Source organism: Papaver somniferum, chromosome 3 (assembly GCF_003573695.1).
Source record: "Papaver somniferum cultivar HN1 chromosome 3, ASM357369v1, whole genome shotgun sequence".
Lineage (NCBI taxonomy): Eukaryota > Viridiplantae > Streptophyta > Magnoliopsida > Ranunculales > Papaveraceae > Papaver > Papaver somniferum.
In genome coordinates, this window is record NC_039360.1 from 35,504,963 (window position 1) to 35,528,978 (window position 24,016).

At 37.8% G+C, this 24,016-nt stretch overlaps 1 protein-coding gene and 1 long non-coding RNA gene across 2 annotated transcripts; both read left to right on the top strand.

Annotated features, from left to right (window-relative positions):
* The first annotated feature begins 2,291 nt into the window (after positions 1–2,291).
* LOC113361139 lies at positions 2,292–3,490 on the top strand. Its single transcript, XM_026604485.1, has 2 exons — positions 2,292–2,811; positions 2,953–3,490. The coding sequence occupies exons 1-2, from the start codon at positions 2,342–2,344 to the stop codon at positions 3,236–3,238; spliced, it is 756 nt and encodes a 251-aa protein (XP_026460270.1). The 5' UTR covers positions 2,292–2,341; the 3' UTR covers positions 3,239–3,490.
* An 18,523-nt stretch (positions 3,491–22,013) lies between these two features.
* On the top strand, positions 22,014–23,396 carry LOC113362247. Its single transcript, XR_003365654.1, has 3 exons — positions 22,014–22,037; positions 23,129–23,203; positions 23,294–23,396. It is a non-coding gene; the product is annotated as an uncharacterized LOC113362247 (long non-coding RNA).
* The last annotated feature ends 620 nt before the right edge of the window (positions 23,397–24,016 follow it).

The following is a 24,016-nucleotide window of genomic DNA, read 5'->3' on the forward strand; positions in this document are numbered from 1 at the left end:
ATGAACAACCATCTGTCCATGGGCAGTTCCCTAACCGCCTTACTTACTTTTTAACTGTTAGCTTTTGTGCTGGCTTGCACAATGGCGTCACACCTGTATCAAACGGTTAGGACATGCCAAACTCGGTTACAAAGCTCCTTTATAACCGTCTCCAACTTGCTCTTTCACTTTGGCATGCGTGTGATGCACACACACTCGCAACTGACAGCTTGAACTCAAATCCGACAATCATTACGCATCACTGAACTTTGGCCCTAACAATGTTCGACAATGATTGTGCTTCACTCACTCTTGGCCTCTGCCAAGTCTTCGACAATGGTTGGGCTTCATCCAACTTGCACTTCTGCCAAGTATTCAACAATGATTGCACTATATTCATTCCATTATGCACTTAGCTCATTTCGATGCCAACATCCAAATACCATGCCAATTGAGTCTCGACTTGCTTAGTTCAGCTTTATACTTCATATGCATCACTTGCATTCCTCTAGCCTGAGCAATTGATATCAATGGCGTGTTTGGACCCTCCATTGTTGTATATGCATAGTCTAAGCCTTGGCAAAAGCTTAGGACCATGTCAAAGTCATTCCATGACTTTGCATATCATCCTCTATTCCTTCCTTGAGTTGGGCCAATTATGAATAAGGATATGCAACACTATCTCATAGTTGTTGCATGTGCTAAGTAGCCTTTCTTATCTCAGCCATGTTGACGCTACATCGTCGGCATGTGCAGCTCCATCTGCCAGGCTACATTCTCAGTAATGCGTAACTGTTGCGCTCAACTTTTGGTCCATGTCATAATAATCATTGTACGGACATCCTCTTGCAACAAGCCCGACCGGTGGATGGGAACCAATTGTTCAGGCCTAACTACATTTATGGGCCCAAATCCGAATATTAAGTGAATGTACAAGAAGGCTGAATTGGGGGACATGGAAAATAATTAGGGGCCTCATCTAATTTATACCCACCCCATAAAAGATAGAGGGCTTCCAAAATATTGGTGAAAATACCAATTTAGCCTTCTCTAATAACTACCCTCATTAACCACTAACCTCGGCCCCCAATCTTCATTTCAATCAAAACTTCTTCTCATCCCATTCTTCTTCTCCACCGCTCCCTCCCTCCCACTGTCTCGCATTCCATTAACGACTTCTGAGAAAAAAAAATTCTCACTGATTCATCGTCGTAAGTGAACTAAAACCCCCTAATCTAAGTTGGGTTTGTGTTTAATTTGATTTGTTGTTGCAGTTACAGTTACAGGGTCGTTAACCACGGTTTTTTATTGCTTAACGAATTTTGATATGCATATTGAATTGATGAAAAATCGTTAACCACTAGGGTGTAGTAGATAACGACCTTAAACCTGGTTTCTGTCCTAGAATAGTGTCATCCAGGAATTTCTAAATTGTTAACGATTCTTGTCGACGACCCTTTTTAAATACGAACGACTCTGTCTTATGCAGAACCACCTCTCTGTCCCAAATAGTGATAGGGTCGTTGGGTTCTAAACATATTAAGTTAACGACTCTGTGTGACCTAACTAGCTGGGGTCGTCAATTATATCACACTTGGTTGACGATTTTTCATAACCTGCAAAAGTTGCAGGTTTGAGTCGTCAAAGGTTGTGTCAAGTAATTGACGACTTCTTAGAGTCGTTCGTTTATTACCCTCTCAACTTAACGACCCTCACTCTGAGTACTTGCATAGTGTACATGAATCGACCACTTGGAGCATCATTCATACAATTTGAAGAGTATAGGAAGTTTACCTGATTGTTTTGAGTTTCGGGTTCTTCATTTTGAGGATTGGTTCCTTCATTTTGAGCAGTAGGATTCCTCCACTGGAATCACTCATTTCAAATAACCCTAAATCCCCCCCCCCCCCCCCCCCCCCCCCAAAAAAAAAAAAAAACTCAATTTCTTCCTCTCCACAACACAAAAACACAATTTTATCCCTAAATCTGATTTTAATCTAACTAAACTAATTAACAATTAATTAACACTCAATTAACACTAATGATTTGGGGTAGTTTAGCCATTTTAAAAAAAGTGCAATAAGGGATAACTCCCAATTACTATTTCATGACCTTTTTTTTTGTCATGTAGCTAGGGTCCCCAATTATTTTTCCAGGGCCCCAATTCAGCCTTGACGTACAAGTTTCCCCGATTAGTGTTAGCCTGTTAGGGTTCGTTTATAATCTGTGAAGTTTCCCCAATCTGAATTTGGCTGAAATTTCGTTTCTTTTTCCCTTTTCTCTAAGTTACGGCGGGGCAAAGAGGAAGCACAAATCCATCTTCCTTGATGATCATGAAGAAGACTACAAGAAGAAGAAGAAGATGGAGATTTTATATAGAAATTTCAATTATTTATTAGATGCTGCTCTTGACGAGATGGAGACTACTCCAGGTAAAACAAATCCTGTCCCTGAGGAGTTAATAATCGATAACGTTTTGACGAGATTACCAGCTTCAGCTCTTGCCAAATGCATCTTTGTAAGTAAGTTATGGTACAATTCAATTCTCAATGATACCAGATTTGCTGCACGACATTTTGCTCTTCAGCAAAATAAAAATCTCTTCTTTAATCTCCTTAATGTTGATATTGATGGTGGGAAAGGTGTTTGTATTTTCAATTTACAAGATGATCACAAGGGTAATGATGATAATGTGTTTATTGATATTAGATTATCAATGGGCGTAACTTTCCCTATAGCAACAGAACTATTAGGTTACTGTAATGGATTTGCTTGTTTTAAAACTGGTGGAGATAGTGGACGTGCTGCAATAAATGTCTTCAACCCAGTTAGGTGTGAAACGCTTGTTCTCAATTATTTCATTCCTCGTACTGGTACTGAATATCTGTGTCATGGTTTTGGTTTTGATTTTGATTCATTGTCTAAGTTATATAAGATTGTACTTATCTATACTATGAGTACTACTATTTCAAGGATGAACATTCAGGAAGAGGAGGAGGAGGAGCAGGTTTTTGTTTGCATGATTATTACATTGGGAACTAATTCGTGGAGAAAGATAGTTACTAAAACTTCTGACATCTCATCACCACCTGGTTCTCCTCCTTTCCCGAGGCGAATGGTAACAAAAGCTTGGAAAAAAGATCAAAGATCAGCCACCCTCTGTGGGGGTGATTTATTCTGGAGGATAACCAATTATAAAGGTACATTAATCAATGATAACGGGGGTGGTAATGTGAATGGAGTTCCTAATGGGTGGTAATTTACAAGTAGATGCATTTTTGAAGTTATTCACTTGATTAGATTCTGAGAAGTGTAGCAGTTACATAGACACGCGATGCAGGCTGATTACTGGGCCTGACGCATGTAAAGTGCAAGAGGTACGTTCATTAGAATTTTTACTTTTGTCACTCTACTCTGATATTGTACACCTCAACTGGATTACTGGGCCTGACGCATGTAAAGGTAGTTGACAGTGGACTGGGAATTGTGTGAATAAATGAACCATTATGAACTTGGGTGGAAATAATTTTGTGTTTTCTTGATTTGTTTCTTACATATGGAGAGAACTTGTACTGAAATTGTAGTTACACTGGAATTTATAGACTTTCGACACTTCATAGATGGTGAACTTGCAGAAGTATCACATATAACAAGACATTAATTATCTGTCATAAGTTAATACCATTTTTGATTGCTTCCTTAGTTCTATGATATATACTTCAGCAGTTTCTAGGATATTTGGCGCAACCACGCTGGAGGTAGCAAGGAAGCTTTTGCATCTATTGCAAGTTGACATCCTGAAAATTTCTCCCTCCCTTGAATTTTTTTTATTCGTTACTAACTCACGTGCATATGTAAAAAATTGTTCAGTTGGGTTTGTCGAGTTAGCTGCTTATTGGTTTTGTACCGTTGAGCTAGAGAAGTATTGTTAGGTGTATTGGTGTTTATGTTAGCTCTTAGAAATAATACATATTATGGTAAAACAAGGATGCAGAAGTGATATTAAAGCATAGCAACACGCCGAACACTTGTTTGTTCGATAGTGTTGTTTGATGAACGTGATTACAAAGCTTGGCCTTCTATTTGTTTATGATTTGGAGACAGCTTTCACGGCTTGCAGAAACCAAATTAGTCCAGATCCTATGTTTTTGGGAGTAGAAGAAGGCGCTACATCAGTACGAGGCTTCCATGCTGTCGACATGAGAGGTCTGGTGCTAATCGCTACCGCAAGCGAGGCAAATAATAGTATCTTTCCTTATCCATTCTTTGTTAGTACATTGTGTGTTTCTTCTTGCAGAGACCAGAATTTTAGAATTCATGGAAATTCATGTTGATTAACTTGAGCAAGGAAAGAGTGCAAGTTGTTTGAGCTATCCGTCCTTCATTGTTTTGATATAATCTTAGAGTTGTAATTCAAGTTTGTGCATACTCTTTAGTGTTAATCTAGCTCTCTTATTTGATTTTGCATTTTGATGTGAATGAGTGCAAGGAGAATTCTGTGTTACAATGCATGGACTTCAAATGCAAGAATACATGGGGAAGTTATGGGTGCAGCTGCGATGGTAATTTTTTGTGCACGCGAGAACTCGATACTTGCACAAGTACCCAATAAAGATAGCAGAAACGGAAGTACAGGTGAAGAAGATGACAAGGATACAGTAGGTGATTTTTTCTTTCTTTTTTGATAATACTAACCTTTGTTTCTCCATATTGGAAAATTACAAAGGTGTTGGGGGCAGCGGAAGAGTGCAGGAGGTAGAGATAGCATCTTTGCGACTGGCGGCTGCACAAGCAACAGATGAGGTTCGTTTTGCTCAGGAGTTGCTTGGTAGGGAGTTTCATAAATGATAATGACCTGCCAGATGAGACGACTACGCCAGCAGGAGTGGTTGATCAAATTAAAGTCACTTCCGGGTGGAAAAAAGGATCGTCAGAGACTCAGAGCGCAATCGATAGTTAGAAACTTATAATTCTGTAACAAGTTTATGCATGTAATGGAATTGTTTTCCTCCCTGGTGTGTAACACTGGTCTACAGTATAGACAAACCGGGATTGATATCCATACACATAGATATGATCGCATGTAAACAGTGACTCAGGTTCCAAATCGAGGAATTTTAACTGAATGTCGCCGTTCATAACTGAAACCTCTTTAGGCGAGGTGCCTCGCTATCCTCGTTCACATCGCTGCCTTTTGTCTCCAACCAACTACACTTATGATCCACTTATATCTTATCTCTAAGACTGAGAGTCCCTTTAACCACATTTAATTATTATTATTATTACCGTGAATAAAATTCCCATCCGTTGAAACAAATTTTAAGTTTTTTTGAAAGCTGATCGAAATTACAACCATCAGAAGAAGAAGCTTCACATCATCCACACTAGCACCATAAAAGTAAGGAAGGAAAAAAATTACCAGAAGAACTGTCTAGTTAAAAACGTGTTGTTCGTTTTCAAGCTTTATGCAATGCCTGAAAAGCTAGCTTTTCCTGGTAAAACTGAAGAGATTACCACCAATCATCTTCATCAGTATCCAATCCCTCTTCCTCATATCACTCGCCATCACTGTCAGATGAAGCAGGAGAAGTTCCACTGGAAGACGATTCTTCATCATTATCCGGATCTTCCTCTCCTTCATCCTCAGTCTCCTCATCATCAAAGTTTGCAATGCGTCTGCTTACTTTTATCCTGGTTGGCTCACTTTCACTCATGCTGCGTGCAAAGATCTTGGGATTGGCAAGTTCGTACTCAAATCGGCTCCTCATATTCCTATCATGATAAGCACCCATCCTGCGCTTATCCTCGGCAACATCAGAATCAAGGTCACTGGTGTTCACTTCCTCTACATCATACTCAAATCCGTCAGAAGCCTCTGACTCACTCTCAGTTGCACTTTCATATCTTGGGGCCTTGGCTTGCCTCTCAGCCCATTCTTCATCTTTCCGCTCCCTCAATTCTAAGAACTTGGGTAGCCATGCACTGTAGAGAGCCTCGATTCTTCGCTTCCTTCGTTCTTGAGAAGCCTCTTCTTCCTCTCTCTGAAGGGTTTGCTCTTGAATTTGACGATCAATCTCAAATTGAATTTCATCTCTCAGTAACTGTAACTCTCTCAAACTCAAAGAAGGGAGATAGGATTTGGCCTGTGAAAATTCAGGCGTTTCTGGTGGTGCAACGGGAAGATTTCCATTGGAATTTGACAAGTTTTGATTAGGATCATCCATTTTCACAACTTAGTTTTCTTAACCTAAACCTTTCCTCTTCTGTGGAAAATTGCTCTGAATATAATAAAATCTCTGCTAATCACCCCTCTAAATACCCATTTGCGTCTATCCAATTCCATTTATGGAGCTTAGTTAACCGTCATGTCTCTTTGTTTACTACGCCCATTCAAAGCCATGCGTATCCCCTTCACTCTAATAACCATCATTACCCTATCAAGACTTATTTTCAACACCTAATCTTTATTAGGGCCTTTACTCTTTTTGGAACTGCCATTAAGGGAGCATCTGGTGGGTTACCAAACTTTGATTTTTACCTTCGGGGTCTAATTAAAATTTTATGTTTTATGCAGACTAGAAGAAGGCAGCATCAGTTGGGAGACATCACCGCAACCTGTGGCATGTAAGGCAGTAGCGTTTCTAGCTTTTCTACCAAACTAAACCACCCAATACACCATTAATAACTACGCCATACCTTCCCTCCCCAACACAAAATTTCCCCCATCTTTTCTACCATTATTACCTTTGGCAGTTTACATCATCACACAAACGTCAGCAAGATAAATGCCAAACCTAATGAATATCCAACAACCCCTATCCATGTCACATATCTCCAATCCAACCTATTTCAGAAGATCCAACAAGGTATTATTGGACATGTCCACTTGTGGCTCTCTTCCCATAATTCTCACGTGAATACTTCGACTCGAAATCAACCCCTAAAGTATGGTGATGAAAGTGACATTCCATATGTTAACCCTCTCCCCCAAAGCAAAACCTGTAGCTTACCTACAACTACCTTACACCAATTTTCTCCTGAAAATTTCTCTGACCATGGTCAACAACTTTCTCATTCATTTTTTAAGGTTCAAATTCAAATACAAACAAATCCCCATGTCTTTCTCTCCTCCACATTGTCTGCAATCAATATCAAAACAGTACCAACAAGAGATTCTTTTCTCTATACCTACATTTTATGTTAGTTACTTGGAATTCTGATCTCTATCAACCTATATTCTTATATATCTATTTTTCTTATACCATGGAAATCCCATCTTCTTCATAGAATTCTCAAAACTTGAACCTAGAACTTCAAACTCTCTCTGCCCAGATGTCTGAAAAATTAAATCTACCATCTTCCCTTACTAAACCAGTCTTCGTTGATAAGAAAGTTGTTTTAGCTGAAGCTGATACCAATTGGAAATGGTGTATGGCGGGTTACGTTTTCTGTGAAACACTGATCCCAACCTCTTCTATCAGATTTTATATCTGCAACAACTGGCCCTTAGCTCTACACCCTACAATCACTACCTTCAATGGACAACGAAACAAAGTTCTCATCCGTTACTTATCTGAAGAGGATTTTAATAGAATCAATTCTCAGAAACCTTGGTTTTTCTGTGGGTACCTAATGGTGCTTAAAGTTGTACCAGTTGAAGGCTGGCCTCCAAACCACCAACTCTTTTTCGATGAAGAAATCATGTGGTTCATCTTGTGTAACATCCCCAATGAATGCACGGAATTTGAGGATCTTCAACTTCTCACCCTCAGTATGGGAGAACTTATAGAAGCTCAAAATCCTTTTGGTAAACATCCGCCCAAGAAAAATTTCAAGGTCTGCATTAGAATCCCAGTTCAAAAAGCGCTACCAACAGGCATTCCTCTTTTCACAAGTGGTAGGAGCGAACCTTTCTTAATCGAATGTAGACACATCAGAGTTCCAAGATGTTTCTGCACCTCCTGTCGCATCCTTGATCATAAAAATCAAAACTTCCATGCTTGGAAACTAAAGCAGAAAAAGATCAAAGAGCTTGATGCTCGTTACAGTAGCTATACTCTTCCGGCTGTCTCAAAGTTAATGATGCCTTCAGAAGTCAAGCAAGTAAACTCCTCACCTGCTGTCATCACTGATACTAACATGTTACAATCTGAGGTCATACCAGAAACACAAATTGGAACGACTGCATTTGAAGTGAGCACTAAAGGCAAAGCCGTAGCATTCGATCCAAGAATGGAAAACACTACTCAGAAGAGCTTATCAAACACTTTTCAAATGGGCCCCTTTATTAACAGATCCACTACTCTTAAGATTTTTGATATTGGTCCTGTTCAAAAACATTCAACCCAGTTGGAGAATGGTCTTCCGATCATTCTAAAGCAAGTTACAACTCAAAATGTTACTGCAACTGCCTCTATTTCTGGTTCTGAGTCTACCGCTAGTGGAGCGATTCGTACAACAAATTCTTCAAGGAGGTTCAAAACTGCTGCTACCCCAAACACCAGCTCTATAATCACTAGAGGAGCAGTTAACTCTGCTGAGCAAGATGCTCTAGCTAATATCAAAAGGAAGATTAATCCAAGGGTTGAACTAAGGAAACGTACTAGAGATAATTCCAATGTTGCCAGCCTAGTGGTTATTCCTGAAGAACAAAATTCTACTGAACCTGATTATGCTCAACTGTGTACTCCAATTACCAACTTGGGTGAATTACCAGCTACTGATCTCTCTACTTGCTCCCTCAATACCCAACATATCTTCAACTCCTTTGGTAGATACAACGTTCCTGCTGACAACTCTCCAGGAAGCAATGACGTCCGCAACAATTCCCCTCTCAATGCTGCCAGTTCTAGTCTCAATTCCTCCCAAAGTTCTTCTCAAAGCGGTGATGGTTCCAATGCTTCTCTTGGTGGTGGATCCGACTCTACTACTCAGGTACATTCTGTACCCTCAAACCCTTCCCTTGATAATTCCAATACTTCTGTAAATCAGTCCCCTGTCAACAACATCAACATGGTTGCTTGGAACATTAGAGGCTTTGGAAAGAAAACTGCCAATAAAGAACTTAGTCTGCTTTGTAGGAATGTTAACCCTGACATAATCTTCCTCTTTGAGACTAAAATGGGTAAAGATATGGTGATAGACGCATTTATGTGTCTAATTTGTCCTTAATATTTCGTATTGTTAGTACTCGTTTTCGTACTTATTATGGTGTTTTGTGTGTGTGTAGGTATTTCTTGGAAATAAATATTTTTGCAAAAATCAGCTCGAAAAGTTGTCTAAAGCACCCGGAGGACACGTGTTATTCGGACTCTCACTTTTGGATAAGGGGTACCTTAATTTATAAGAGGCATCTTAGTTGGGCTCCTGCTGTTTGCACACCCATTTTGGTTAGGGGGACACCATCCTCATCATTCAAATTCTGGTTTTGGCGGGAAAATGAAGAACATAACTGAGTGATTTTCGATCGAAGTTTAAAGGAGTTCCGGGTAGATTAAAAGGCTGAAATTTGTTGGGTAGTTGTGATATGTCCCAACAAAACTATCATGAGTGATTTGATTGATTAAAATTGGCTGGATTCTCGGCGATAAGGAAACAGAGAAGCGTGTGCATGGAAAGAGATGTTCACAGGATTACTCCGTGCCTGGATTGGTTTGGCATGCTGAAGAAGCGTGCACCATCTAAGCAAGGATATTTTTCACGAATCATACAGCTGCAGACGCATGAAGAGGCGAGAAAGGAAAGAAAATTGTCCGAGATTATTTTTTATTTACTGCCGAGCTATGGAAAGATTTTCCGGAGTAATGAGCGAAGATTTCTGTCGCTGTGGAGTATAAAAAGGGTCTTGAGGTAGCAGAGAAAGGGTCTGGAGAGTTTGGGAGAGTTACAGAGCATCACAGAGCCGAAAAAATCGAGTTGCAGAGAACACCATTTCTGCTGCTGCAGAACTGAAGAACACGAAGAACAGACTCACGAAGACAGTCGTTTATCAACAGTGATAACGACACACAGGCGGGGGTCGTAGAAGCTGAACAGCGACAGTTGGCTTTTATCGTTTTATGTAACAGTGTTTTGCAACAATTAAAAACGTTGCAAACAACCGATTTTTAATAGTTTTTCTCCAATTCATCATTTGTAAACACTTTGAGCAATGAAATCAACTTTTGAGCGCGTTTTCATAATGATGAGCTAAACCCAATTCCGGGGCGATGGAGGAAGCCATTCTTCCAAAAGTTATCTGGTAAAATTTATTTGAATTTATTTATGCAATTCTTTTATGATTATTTGCACCGAATGAAAATTGAGTAATGATTTTTATTAATTAGTTGTGTTTTCTCTTGATGAAGTATGCTTAGTTTAGGGATTTTGATACTTCATTCTTGCGATTAAAAATTGATGTTTTGAAAATCTAATTTAGGCAATGATTAGAATCACAATTTCTTTTGATTGGAGTTATATTGTCTAGAATTGCATGATAAAAATTAACATTAAATTACATGAATTTTGGTGAATGGTGAAATCCTGAACCCCGGTCTCTCTAATATAATCAGTTTTAATTTGCTTTATTTTCTTTAGCTTTAAAATTTAAATCTAAAAGCACAACCTTCACAAGTCTTGAACGAACTCTATTTTTTTTTACTACAACAACTTGAAACCACATCAATTTTTGGCGCCGCTGCCGGGGAGTGGTTGCAAAATACTCTTTTGTTGATATCGCTGTATATAGTTTATTTTTAGTTTTTGTACATAATTTATTTTTATTTTAAATTTCTTTTAGTCTTTTTATGCAGTTTGCTTGATTTCTTTTAGGTACCTTAGTCCAAAGTGCTGCGGGCGAAAAGCAAGTATGTACTCGGCAAGCTTTTGCAAGAGCCACTTGGAAGATCCATTAGAGGTTTGCTTAGCTCCTTTTGGGTTTGGTTTTGATGATGATAGTGTTATTTGTGAAGTCAATGCCTTATTAGACTCTGCACCGTTGCTAGACACTAATAAATGGAACCCCAAATTGGAACCTCTAGTTTTGTCCGAGTCTCGACTAGTTCCATCAGTCGAGAAAGATCCAACCTTGACCCTTAAGCCATTAAGTTCTGAATTTTTTCGTCTTGATGATATTAATAATGAAACCGTTTTAGATGATAATGGGTCTATGAGTCGTGATATTATTGCTCCTTTGAGCTCTTGTTCCGCGAAAATTATTTCAGCTGATTTGGAACCTTATTTAGAGCGTGTTCCGCCAATAAAAACTGTCAAACAATCTGAATTTGTTGCGTATGGGAATGATTTACTTATCCCATATATGCATTATTTGAATATCACGTACAATTTTCGATTGAGAATAAATTTGCATACCGTTTTGGAGGTTTATAGTGTTCACAGGGACATATCTTCAACTGACCGGATTAGTTGGGATGATGCTCAACTTTTTAGACTCTATATATATGATTGGATGTCTAATTTGGGGTACCAACCTCACCTTGTTTGAGACTACACGCTATTGGAAAGTAGGGAAATAAATACATTTCGCTTCATGGGAGTCAACCCATCAGTTTTGTTCCCTCTACTCTATCTCTATCTCTTATTTTTATTGTTTATTTTTGTATTTCCCATCTTAATTTCTCCGTTGGATGACTCAATTACATTGAGGACAATGTAATGTTTAAAGTGTGGGGGAGTGGGTAATTATCCATATTTTTGCAGGTTTTCACTTTTCTTAGAATTAAAAAAAAAAATCAATTGCATAATATCTCTGTTTTGCTCGAGGACTAGAAAAATATAAGTGTCGGGGTGTTGATAAGCATGTATATGCTACATTTTATACCCATATTTATATTAGCTATGATACAATATTTTAGTTACTAATACTATCAAGTGAATTCGATCATCCAGCGAATAAACAACAAAATGTGAGACTTAATGGTGTTTGCAACGAAAATGGAAAAATGTGGTTGGCCTGGTACTTTCATATATCAGCAACCACAATGATGAAATGTGGTTGGCCTGGTATTTCCATATATCAGCAACCACAATGAAAAAAATGACAAAATGTAGCTGGCCTGGTATCTCCATATATATCAGCAGCATAAAATTATTTCATGGGCGAGGCACAAACGCAATAAAGGAATTGAAATCAAAATGGGGTTGGCTCATGCAAACTGAAAATGAGAAGTATTTTATCTTTCTTACTTCATTACAAATATATTCCACCGGGAAAGATAATTTATTTGCCATGTGAAGAATTAATTGAGGAATATTTACACGTGAGATTATTTTGGAAATAAAATAATTCTTTCTTCATTTGGGAGATTTTGGAAATAATGAGAGTTCATTATTTCATTGGAAGAACGAGGTGGTAATACTATTTGGGGAAAGATACTGATGATGACATCAACTTATGTGCAAGTATTTCATAGAATAATTTATTTTGATACTTTGTTTAATAAAATAAAAGAAAGGGAAGGTGTATAAGAAGGATGTCGAATATTTGAGAGGGGAGGCGTCCGCAGAGCCGTTGACAAAGATAAGAGGCGACAAGGGTTTGGTGTATTTGAGTTTCTTTTCTCATGGTCTGCTAAGTTGTTTGTTAGGGTTTAGTTTGAAGCCAATTTATTTATATGAACTCTACGATGATATTTCTAATAATGATTCATTGATTAGTGATTTCTCTTCATATAGCTTGGTGTTTAATCGATTATGTGATTTTCTTGATTACTTATACTTTTCAATTGATATAGCGTGCTTGGTTAAATTCTTTGACGCAATATGCTTTAGTATTGATATGTAATACTTTAGAATCATTATCCGTGAAGCGAAGGAAATTACAGCGGAGAAACCATATTTTAGAATTTAAACATATTATCTTCCGAGACATGAAATTGATTTCGAAATTTGTCTTGAGTAATAAATAGAGATTAGTCGAGTTTATATGATTGAATTTGTGGAAATAGAAAACCTTAACAACCCGTTACCCATTTTGTTTATTGTTAGGATTATTTATTATTTCATTTTGTCCCGAATATCTGAAAAATCGTCAAACATCACCTTATTGATTTGTTAGTTTTTGGTATTAGTTAGTAGTAGTATTTTCACACTCCTCGTGGGAACGACCTGTATTTGCCATTATCTACTAGTTAGACACTGTGCACTTGCAGTATTATATTATTGTAGGTTTCCCAACCTACCATATGGCGGCTAGGAAACTTAAAAATATGGGCTTCCCTTACACTTTCAATGTCCCCAGTGTTGGTAGAAGTGGTGGTCTGGTTTTGGCTTGGAAAAAAGAAATCCATCTGAATGTTGTTTCATCCAGCTTGAGGGGCATCTATGTTACTTCAACTGACATTATTTACTCAAAAACTTGTCATATTCATTTTGTGTATGGAGAACCCAATAGTACTTTAAGACCCTCCTTTTAGGAACAACAATGTCAACAAACTATTGCCCCCATGGATGAGCCTGTTTTTTTCATTAGTGATTTTAATACTCTTTTAGGAACATAGGATAAAAATGGTGGCCTTGAAGTAAATGACTCCGATTTTGAACTTCTAAGAAATTTTTGTTATGTTTTCAACTTGCACGACCCTGGTTTCTCTGGCCCGAGATTCACTTGGTCCAATATGCAACAAGGTCCTGATTTAATTCTTGAAAGGCTTGACAGATGTTTTTTAAACCAAATTGCTGAATATCTTTGTCCTAAATTCTGTGTTAATAATCTCCCTAGAGATTCTTCTGATCATTGCCCCATACATATAGGTTTTAACTATGAGGAAATTCCATTTCATGGCTATGTGGATTGAGGACCCTACTTATAGAGACATTATAGCTGATTCTTGGTCTGTCAATGTCATAGGATCCCCAACCTATAAATTAAGAGCTAAGCTTCTTAGTAAAAAAAAAGCCTTAGAGATTGGAACAAATCTTCCTTTGGTAATATTCAAACTGATATATCTACCATCAGGAAAGACTTGTTAGATTTACAGATTTCTGATCCCACTGATACTACTACTTCTGCCAGACTTAAAACTAGATTAGAGTACCTTCATACTCTGAATGATCTTTACTGGAAAGATAATTCTAGATAAGTATGGCTCATGGAAGGGGATAGAAATACACCCTATTTTCATAGAGTCACTCTTTTCAGGAGAAAGAGAAATGCTATCAGCTGGATCAAGGATTCTTCCAATACTATTCTAACTGATAGAGATAGTATTGGGAATTCTTTCATAGATTATTTCAAAAATCTTTACTCTTCTCAACCTCATCAATTTCAGAATGAAATTTTAAATGATCTGCCTGTTAAGTTTTCTGCTGAGGATAATGATACTCTAAATCTACCCTTAACTGCTGTAGAAATAAAGAATGTTGTTTTTCAAATGGGGGGGGGGGGGGGGGGGGAATCCCCTGGACCAGATGGTTTCACAGGCTTATTCTACCAAAAAAATTGGGATATTGTTGGAGAAGCTGTTGTTGATATGACCCAAAACTGTTTCAGAACAGAGCATATTTCAAAAGTTTTCAATCATACCAACATAGCTCTTATCCCTAAAGTCCCTTTAGCAGAGTTGGTCAGTCAATATAGACCCATAGGATTGTGCAACTTTATTTACAAAATCCTTTCCAAAACTCTTGTTAACAGGCTAAAACCTTTTATGAACAACATCATATCCCAAAACCAAAGTGTCTTCGTACCAAAGGGGAGTATTTCTGATAATATTATTCTAGAAAATGAAGCCATATATTATGTCAATCATAATGACAAAGTTGAGGGTACTGCTGCCATTAAACTTGATATGTCAAAAGCTTATGATAAATTGGAGTGGTCTTTTCTAGAGAAAGTTTTGAGAAAAATGGGGTTAGCTGAAAACTGGATTAAACTCATAAATCAGTGTGTTTCTACTGTTTCCTATTCTGTTCTTTTGAATGGTAGCCCTACAGGGTTTTTCCAACCTGAGAGAGGTCTAAGGCAAGGGGATCCCTTATCCCCTTACCTATACATTATCTGTGCTGAGGCTCTTTCCTCTTATATAGATAACCTCCAAAGGAATGGAACTCTGAAAGGTATCAAAATTTGTAAAAATGCCCCAGAGATGACTCATCTCTTGTTTGCTGATGATTCTCTTCTGTTTTGTTCTGCTACAACAGAAAACTTCACTGTTATAAAAGATTATCTTCAAAAATACTTCCTAGCTTCTGGGTAAGAAATTAATTTTGACAAGTCTGGTATTCTATTCAGTAGAAGAATCCCTGAATATAGGAAAGCTCTTTTGTCCAACATTATGAAATTAAAAGCAGAGACTTAGGAGAAAAGTACCTTGGTACTCCAACTGTTTTCCAAGCTTCTAAAATCCAAACCCATATGGGCATTCTCCAGACTGTGGATGCCATAATTACTATCTGGCTCCACAAGCTCCTTTCCTAGGCTGCTAGAACTACTTTGGTTAAACATATTGGTCAAGCCATTCCTTTATTTCAGATGGGGGCTTTTCTAATCCCAAAACATCTTTGCAGACAAATGGATGCCTATCTTTGTAAATTCTGGTGGGAAGAAACCCTATACCCAAAAGATAGGAAACTCCACCTTTTGGGTTGAGATATTCTGTGCTCCCCTAAATCTGAAGGTGGTTTGGGATTCAGAAAAGCTGAAATAAATAATCTTGCCATGTTAGCTAGGAATGCCTGGAAAATTATTAAAAACCCTGATTGCATGTTAGCTAAGATTTTAAAAGTCAGATACTTCCCTAGAACTGACTTTTTAAATGCCAAGTGTCCTGACAAGTGCTCTTGGACCTGAAAGTGTTTACATGCTATTAAGGAGTTGATTAAACCTTTTATTTCCTGGATTGTTGGTGATGGAAAGTTTATTAACCCTTGGTGCGATAAATGGATTCCATCTTTGGGATCTGCTACCCCCAACCCTCTTACCCCTCATGACCCTAGTATTAAAGTCGATTATTTCATTGATGATAATACTCTAACCTGGAATGTTTCTAGACTCACTACTCACTTTGATGATGCTTCTTTTAAGAAGATCGTCACTATTCCCTTAAGCCAGCATTGCACTCCTGATAGGAGGGTTTGGGACATTCAAAGAATGGTAAATTTTCTTCAAAATCTGCCTACTTGAAAATCAGAGGCATTAAACCCTCTCCCTGTAAAACTCTTTGGTTGCATATTTGGAAAATTAGAGTTCCCTACAGAATTCAACTTTTCCTCTGGAAAGCTGCTAAAAATGCCTTACCTTCTAGAACCGTCCTCCACACTAGAATGCCCATGCACTCTGTTGAATGTGCTACATGCAAGGATCCTCATGAAAACATGATGCATACTCTGGTTCCGTGCCCCTTTGCTTCTAAGGTTTGGTTCTTGTCCAGTTTTTGCATAAACACTTCTTTCTTTTCTCAAAAATCTTTCCAGCAGTGGCTTATGTTCTGGATTCTGGATCAAAAATCCAGATTGCCTGATGATTCTCAACATCTCTTTGTTGCTATTCTATGGTCCCTCTGGACCAGTAGAACAATTTGGTTTTTCAAAATGTGTCTGAAAATCATACTTCTGTCATAGAAAGAGCCAGGGCCATGCTCTTCACTAGGAAAATCACCTCTGTTGCTATTCACACCACCCCCATTGCTTTAAGTCATAAATGGATGCTCCCATTGTTTGGTTGGATCAAATGTAACACAGATGGATATTTTGATGACATATCTGGAGATAATGGTGCAGGTTATGTGATGAGAGATTTTACAAGTAAAGCCTCTTTCTGTGCTGCTATGGTATTTGAAGTTTCGTCTGCAGAAGAAGCGGAAGCCAGAGCCATCTGGGGAGTTCTCAAGAAAGCAGTGGAACAGAAGATGACCGATATAATCATTGAAAGTGATGCTAAGAAGTTGGTGGAACAATTCTCTTCAGGTTCTTTTGATGGTGATCCTAGGACATATGCCATATTTAAAGACATTCAGTTGTTTTCTTCTAATTTGATTGCTTGTATCTTTAATTTTCAACCTAGAGTTTGTAATTTTGTTGCTCATGAGTTAGATCAATGGGAAAAACGTAAGAAATCCTCTATGTACTGGTCTGTGCCTCCTGCTTGGCTCGCACCAACAGTCGAGGGGGACTATTAGCCTTTCTGAAGGCCTTTGATTATAAAAATAAATAAATAAAATAAATAAATAAAATAAAAAATAAAAAAAATTAAGTTTTTCTTTTTAGTATCCATCTCCCCTCCTGTTGTACAAGCGTGAATGAGTCATCGCATGAAATTAATGGCCATGTCTAATTTTGTTTATGGTACACCTAATGCACGTATTGTTTCGTAAGAGACGAAATTATCACCGTTAGATGCATTGTTTATTTTATCAGTGATCCATCTAACAGTCATTATAAGTGAGAACAAGTTATTAGAATGCGTGAAGTAGGATGTATATATAATCGGTTTTGATTCTTTTTGACACGTCTTTTGGTTTGGTGTAAATATAATTGAAAAGAAATATTATTGATGGCAGATTGGTGATGGGAATGACATCTCTATTTGGAAGGACAAATGGATCCCTAACATGAGTGCCCCCCTAAATCCAACTTTGTCTCTTTTAGCATCAACAAAGTCTCACATCTGATTAATCATGAAACAAAAAGTTGGAGGATAGAAATTTTAGAAGCTCTCTTTGATAATGATACTATCAGGGCTATTCAAGATATAAGAATTCCAATTTCTGGTAATGATGTCATAAGATGGAAACCAGCAGCCAATGGAGAATTTTCTGTTAAAAGTGCTTATAGGGCCATTTAGATAGAGCTGTCAATTTCTAACCCGGCCCGCGGGTTAGACCTAGCTTGGCTTGTTTTAACCCGGCTCGGCTTGGCTTGTTGTCTAAACAAGCCGGGTTAGGGTTGTCATATCTAACCCTAGTAAAAACAAGCCGGGTTAGGGTCAACCCGCGGGTTACCCGTCAACCCGTCAATTTCATGTGAGTTACTAATTTAGGAATTTTAAGTTACTAATTTAAGAATTTTAGGGTGTTGTGCTAGAAATCAAAGTTCATATTTCCTTAAATGATTTAATACAATCCAAATTTCATTTGATTTAGGATTACGGAGTAGTTATCCCTCTGCCCACTAAATATTTTATACATTTAAGTGATTTTAGTTTCAACCACCCCATTTAACAAGCCAACCCGCAACCCGTTAGAGCCAACCCGTCTAGGGTTAGGGTTGGGGTTTTTGGCTTGTACATGAATAGTACTAGGGCTAGGGCTGACCCTAACCCGTCCATGGCTTGTCAAGCTAGGGCCGGGTTGACCCTAGCTTGCCCGTTTGACAGCTCTACATTTAGATAATGCTCAACTAGACCCCAAAACAGTAAGGAAATTGCGTGGAAAGATCTGTGGAAAACCAACCTTCCCATTAAGGTGCAACATTTTATTTGGAAAATGTTTCACAGGTGTCTACCTACTAGGGATAAACTTTCTAGACATATAAAATATCATGTTACCCATTGCCCTCTTTGTAGAAATCATGATGAAAACATCCAACATCTGTTTCAAGTATGCCCTGTCTTCACTTCTGTCTTAGAAATTATTGATGCAAATTGTTTACAGGTGCTCCAAGGTAAGGATGTTCATCAGTGTTAAAGTCTTGGTTTAACAAAGAAACTAAAAACATACCCACTAATGTATCTCAGTTCAAATCTATTTGTTTTACAATGTGGCAAGTTTGGAAAACACGATGTTGTGTTGTTTTTGATAACTTTCAGGTGGGAGTAAACGATGTTGCTTTGAGTATACAAACTCATCTAGCTGACTGACAAAGAATTCAAGGGGTTTCTTCTGTGGCTAGGAATGTTCATATTCCTGTGACCAATTCAAAAGTCTGGAAAAGACCTGAACTTCATGAAACTAAAATCAACTTTGACGCTGCTTTTTGTAAGTTCAATAAACACACAGGAATAGGTCTAATCCATCGTGATTGTGTAGGTGCAAGCAATGGAGCTAGGGGATGTTGTACGAGAGCCTTAGACCCGGAGCAAGCTGAAGCTTTGGCAGCCTTTGAAGCTATTCGATGGGTGAAAGACAAGGGCGTAACAAAGCTTCACCTAGAGGGAGATAGCTAGAGAGTGGTGAAAGCAATAAATGGTTCCAAAGGAATAGTGAATTGGACCAATGAAGGCATAATAAGAGACTCGATTTTTCTTCTAAGTAGTTTTAGCTCATGGACATGTACTTTTGTCCATCGTGAGGGGAATAATGTCGCAGACACCGTAGCGAAAAAAGCTTTATCTTTTACTAGTTCTCAAGATTGGCATTATAATTTGCCAACCTGGTTAAATACAGCTATTGCAGCTGATGAATCTTTGTTAGCCCAAAATTCTTAAATTCTCAATATTTTTTTTCTTTCGTATTAAAAAAAAAGTAAATACAATTGAAAAATTGCGAAGAAGATAAAAACCCTAACTTTATCTCCGTATCTCTTTCTCTTCCTCTCATTGCAGTCTGTAAAACATTTACAAACGTTTCTCTACCTCTGTAAAATTGAATCTACAGAAAAAAAGGAAGAAAATAACCTCCGGATCGAAGAAGGAGAAGGTCCTGACTATTCGAATCAGATTTGGTTGTAAACGCCGATCTGGGTTGTGATCTGGGGGGTCTGATTTGACTAAGGGGAAATGAAAATATGGGTTATCTTTATTTGTGGGCTCCTTTATATTTTAGTGAAGTGCCCCAGCCCAGCAGAGTCTAGCAGAGGACTAGTTTCAAATTCAAATGTTTCGTCATCATTTATAAGTTATTTAGGAAAGAGAAAAAGTTCTAAATCTTCCCTCCAAAATTTTCCTCCTCCTGGTGTGTAATTCTCTTCGAATTAAGGTTTATGATTTTCTTTTCTTCCATTTCTTATTGGATATATAAGCTCTTATTGTTTGTTGACTGTAATTCAAAATTCATTTGTATGTTTTTTTCGTGATATTTAATTCGTAGATACTGATTTGATCAGAAATTGCAAGAGAAGAGGCGAAGCTTCATTTCATCCGCTCATTTCTTCAATTATATAGTCGGTATGTTATTCTGATTCCATCCGTATGCATTTTTTTCATCAAGTTTCTTCAAGTTTTTCTCTGTGCTGTTTTGTAGAGATTTTCTTTGCTCTTGTGTGATTAGGGTTTTCTTTGAATACTAATGTTTTATTGTACTGTTTTTCTGAATATGATCACTGTCTCTCGATTATTATATTATTAGGGTTTGTTTTAGTAATTCTGCAATGTTTGATGTATTTAGCATGTACGGACGTTTTATTGATTTTTTTTTTTAATGTAGCAAAAAATGGCTGATTCTGACGAAGATTTTAATCCTGCTGATTCTGGTGACACTGATACCTCTGAATTAGAGGTAGAACTTGAACCAGAGTCACCATTGCGTGATACTATTACTGGTACTGCTGAAGTGAATCACCTTCAAAGAATATAATGAACAAGATGATGATGATACAGCTGAGGAGAGTAGTGGCAGGTTGCTTGGTGTCGAAACACAGTGGGGACGCAGACGTCCAAGAACAAAGAAAATTATCAAAACTGTAATCAAAGAAGGCAAGGAAGTGAAAGTAAAGAAAAATGCCAGATGTCAAAGAATTCCACTCTATCGTTATAAATTTGAGGTAATTCCTGTGTGAGAGTAGTGGCAGGTTGCTTGCTCGAAGCCTGTGTGACATGAAGGCTCCCGTTTTACCTGCAATTCCTTCGGTAAATCAATTTTTACCATCTTGATTCTTGCATAAATTTCTTTCACTCTTTTAACATGAAATCTATCTTTGAAATTTTAGGAAGTTCAAACGCATTGGGATCATGTTTTGGATGAGATGGTTCGTTTGTCTGAGGTATGCTCTACCCTTGTCAATACTCTCCTTCGTATTATCGAGGAATTTCAGTGCTGTTTCTGTTATTGTGGCGTCCTAGTTATACGGTTGATCAAACTCCACACACGGTTTCTGATGAACTGTTCTTACCTTAAGGGGACGTAAGTTAGGTGTCAATTTTTGTTTGAACAAAAAATGCCTAATCGAAATTGGTTCCTTCTGAGTCTGCCATCAAATATTGGATTAGAAACCTACTACTCAGCTCTGTTAGAGAAATTGTAGATGACTGGGAGGATCTTTGGTGCCCAGCTTGCAAGTCTAAGTTATTGCCTCCTTCAGACTGAGGTTAGGAGCAGTTTTTGCAGGTTTTCCAGCCTATAGAATCAGAGCCATAGGGTTTGCAAGAAGTACAAGATTTGTAGTTTAAGGTTATATTGGCAGGGATAAAAAAAACAATCAGTTAGCAACACAGATTTAATATAACGGTAATGACGAACGCCCGGTAAGTTCAGTCGTATAAGCAATGCTGTGAGAAGTAGATGAAATTGGTCTCATTGTCCTGGCATTAAGGCTTGGTTTAGAAACCTACGAAGGTTACAGAAATTTTAGTGGCTTGGGTACCCTCATTTGGGAGGATCTTTGATGCCCAGCCTGCAAGTCCAAGTTATTGACTCCTTCAACCGAGGTTAGGAGCAGTTTTTACAGGTTTCCAGCTTATAGAATGGGAGCCATGGGGTTTCCAAGAAGTACTATGTTCGTAGTTTAATAGTAAGTTTATCAGTTTTATTTTATTGCTTGTATGTGGTTTCAATCAGTATATATGATGTACACATGGTTGGTATGATGAAAGGATTTTGGATTCAATATGATTAACAAAGATTCTCTATCTTTTCCCTGTGTGTGTTTATGTTTCTGATTGACTCCATTTAATTGCATTCACGGGGTCTGATTAGTTATACAATTCTCCTATCAGACTAATCTTCCACTAGTTGGTATATGTATCTCTTAAACTTAGCTTTTTCACAGCTTTGCAGTTTACACCAATTGCCCCAAACTTCACATTCAGCTTCTTCGTCTAGTTTAGAGATTTGTCTAACTTGATATGATAATCTTGTAAATGACAGGTCTTTAAGTCGGTGAGAACATGGAAATTAGCTCACGCAAAGAACCTTGCTATAAGAGCCAGCAAGGGCATGCTGGACCAAGCTAGTAGAGGAGAAAAGAAGGTTTGTCTTTTTGCCCTTCTAAAATGTAGAGTTATCTTGGATTTCAAGTTACTTACTATTATGTCCATGAATTTTCATTCATTGTGTTGCTAACTCCAGAAATTTCCTACTTCATGTTACGAAATACCATTGGACTTAAGATAGTTCAATTTTCATTGGTTTTCTTTTAAGTCTTAATAAATTTGAAACAGAAGCTTGACACACTCCTGCATTTAAATGACATATTTTATGTGGGATCAGTGTAAGACTGCGGTCATTAGATTGCCAAATATATTGCAAGTTTAGGATAGGATACTTGACATCCCGATACTGGGGTGTACTGATATTTATGAAAATTCCAGTAATAGTTATGATAAACTAAAATGCAAACTTGAATTCGTCATACAAATTAGGTGATGTGACACTGTGGTTCACCTTAATGAGAACAAATCAGAAATAATTTGACATAAGGTTCAGGTAAGAAAAGATCCAAGCTATACTAGTGGCCTGTACTATTACTGCATGGTCCATTTTGCCTAATGTTTTTATCTCAAACCACACCATTCTTCGCCGAGATGATCTTTGTAGGCATTTCACCATTCTTAACTCATCTTCTGCATCGATCAAGTTGTCTGTGCATATTTCAGTTTATGTAGTATTTTCAGTTTCAGTTAAATTTGTTCTACCGAGTTTTAGTTCAATTGCCTAACTGCTGAAGAGGTTAGGTATTTGATTTGAACGGTGTCAATATTTGTTGGGGAATGTGAACATTATGTTGTTGTATCAATTGGTATCAAAAGAAAAATGTGATTTCTAATTGTTAGATATACACAGGCGTATTGGATTTGATTATCTTCTCTTGTTGCTTGCTTTAGAAATCAATGCGTTTTACGTGGGATTGTTGATGTGTTTTCATTCTGTTTTTCATCTCTATGATCCATTTATGTTACATTAAAGAAAAATATACAGATGATCTTGATTGTTCAGTTTGGTTTCAAGTAACGAGTTTTGTCGAATTGATGACACGTTAGTTTGTAACTTATGGTCAGTGAAGAATGCTGTTTGAATGATTCATACTGCCCACTGTGAAATTTATATTTTGGCTTTTTTAGGAAATTTCTAAAGAACCTAGCCGACCCAAAACACAGTGGGATCAGGTTCTAGATGAGATGGTTCGTCTGGCCAAGGTATGTTTTACCAGCTCAGACATCTTTATTGGGATATATGCGAGTTGCAGCGCGACCTAACTTGATAATTTCGTATATTGTAAATGGCAGGACTTTGTGTGGCAAAGAAAATGGAAACTTTCTCAAGCGAAGGAGATTGCTATAAGAGCCAGCAAGGACATTCTGGACCAAGCTGCTGGAGGTGAAAAGGAAGTTAAGGTTTTCATTTTCCCCCTTCTAAAACGTAGAGTTATCTTTGAAAGAACCTACCATTTCTCTTTAAATTTTCAAGTTCTTTGAATTATTTTCAGTCATTCTACCATTTTCATGTGTTCGCAGGATGTAAAGCCAAGTGATGTCAGTCAGGCAGATTCTAGTGCTCAGGTATGATTCATGTGAAATAACGTTGTACTTTTTATTTATTTTTTTGCAGTTGCTTTCTATTATCATTAATATCTGCAACATCTTGCTTAGCTATTGTAGGTGTAAATAATTCACAGGGCTAGGTGGCAAGATCCTAAGCTAAGTTGCACCAGGAAACAAAGGAAAAGAAGCACCGAATAACTCGAGCATGCACGAAGAAAGAGAAATCACGTGGGCCGAGTGTGACAACCACCTAGCTGTCGGATGTGACAAGTCTACAATCATCTGACAAGACTGACAGAAGATCAGAAGGTACTCGGTCAAGCAAAGGAAGCGAGTCAAAACAAAGGGACGAGAAAGGAAAGGGCGACATCGGACCAAATAACATCAAGGGATCGACCTCGGGTATAACGCCATCAGGAACCTGAACCACATCGACCCACCAACAAGTCGGAGGAGCATCAAGGTAGG

What these genes read in the sequence shown, in the direction of transcription:
- LOC113361139 (XM_026604485.1), top strand. Translation starts at nt 2,342, where the DNA reads ATGGAGATTTTATATAGAAATTTCAATTATTTATTAGATGCTGCTCTT. An exon ending in AATGTCTTCAACCCAGTTAG is followed by an intron (nt 2,812 to 2,952) that starts GTGTGAAACGCT and finishes TACTATTTCAAG; the next exon opens with GATGAACATTCAGGAAGAGG.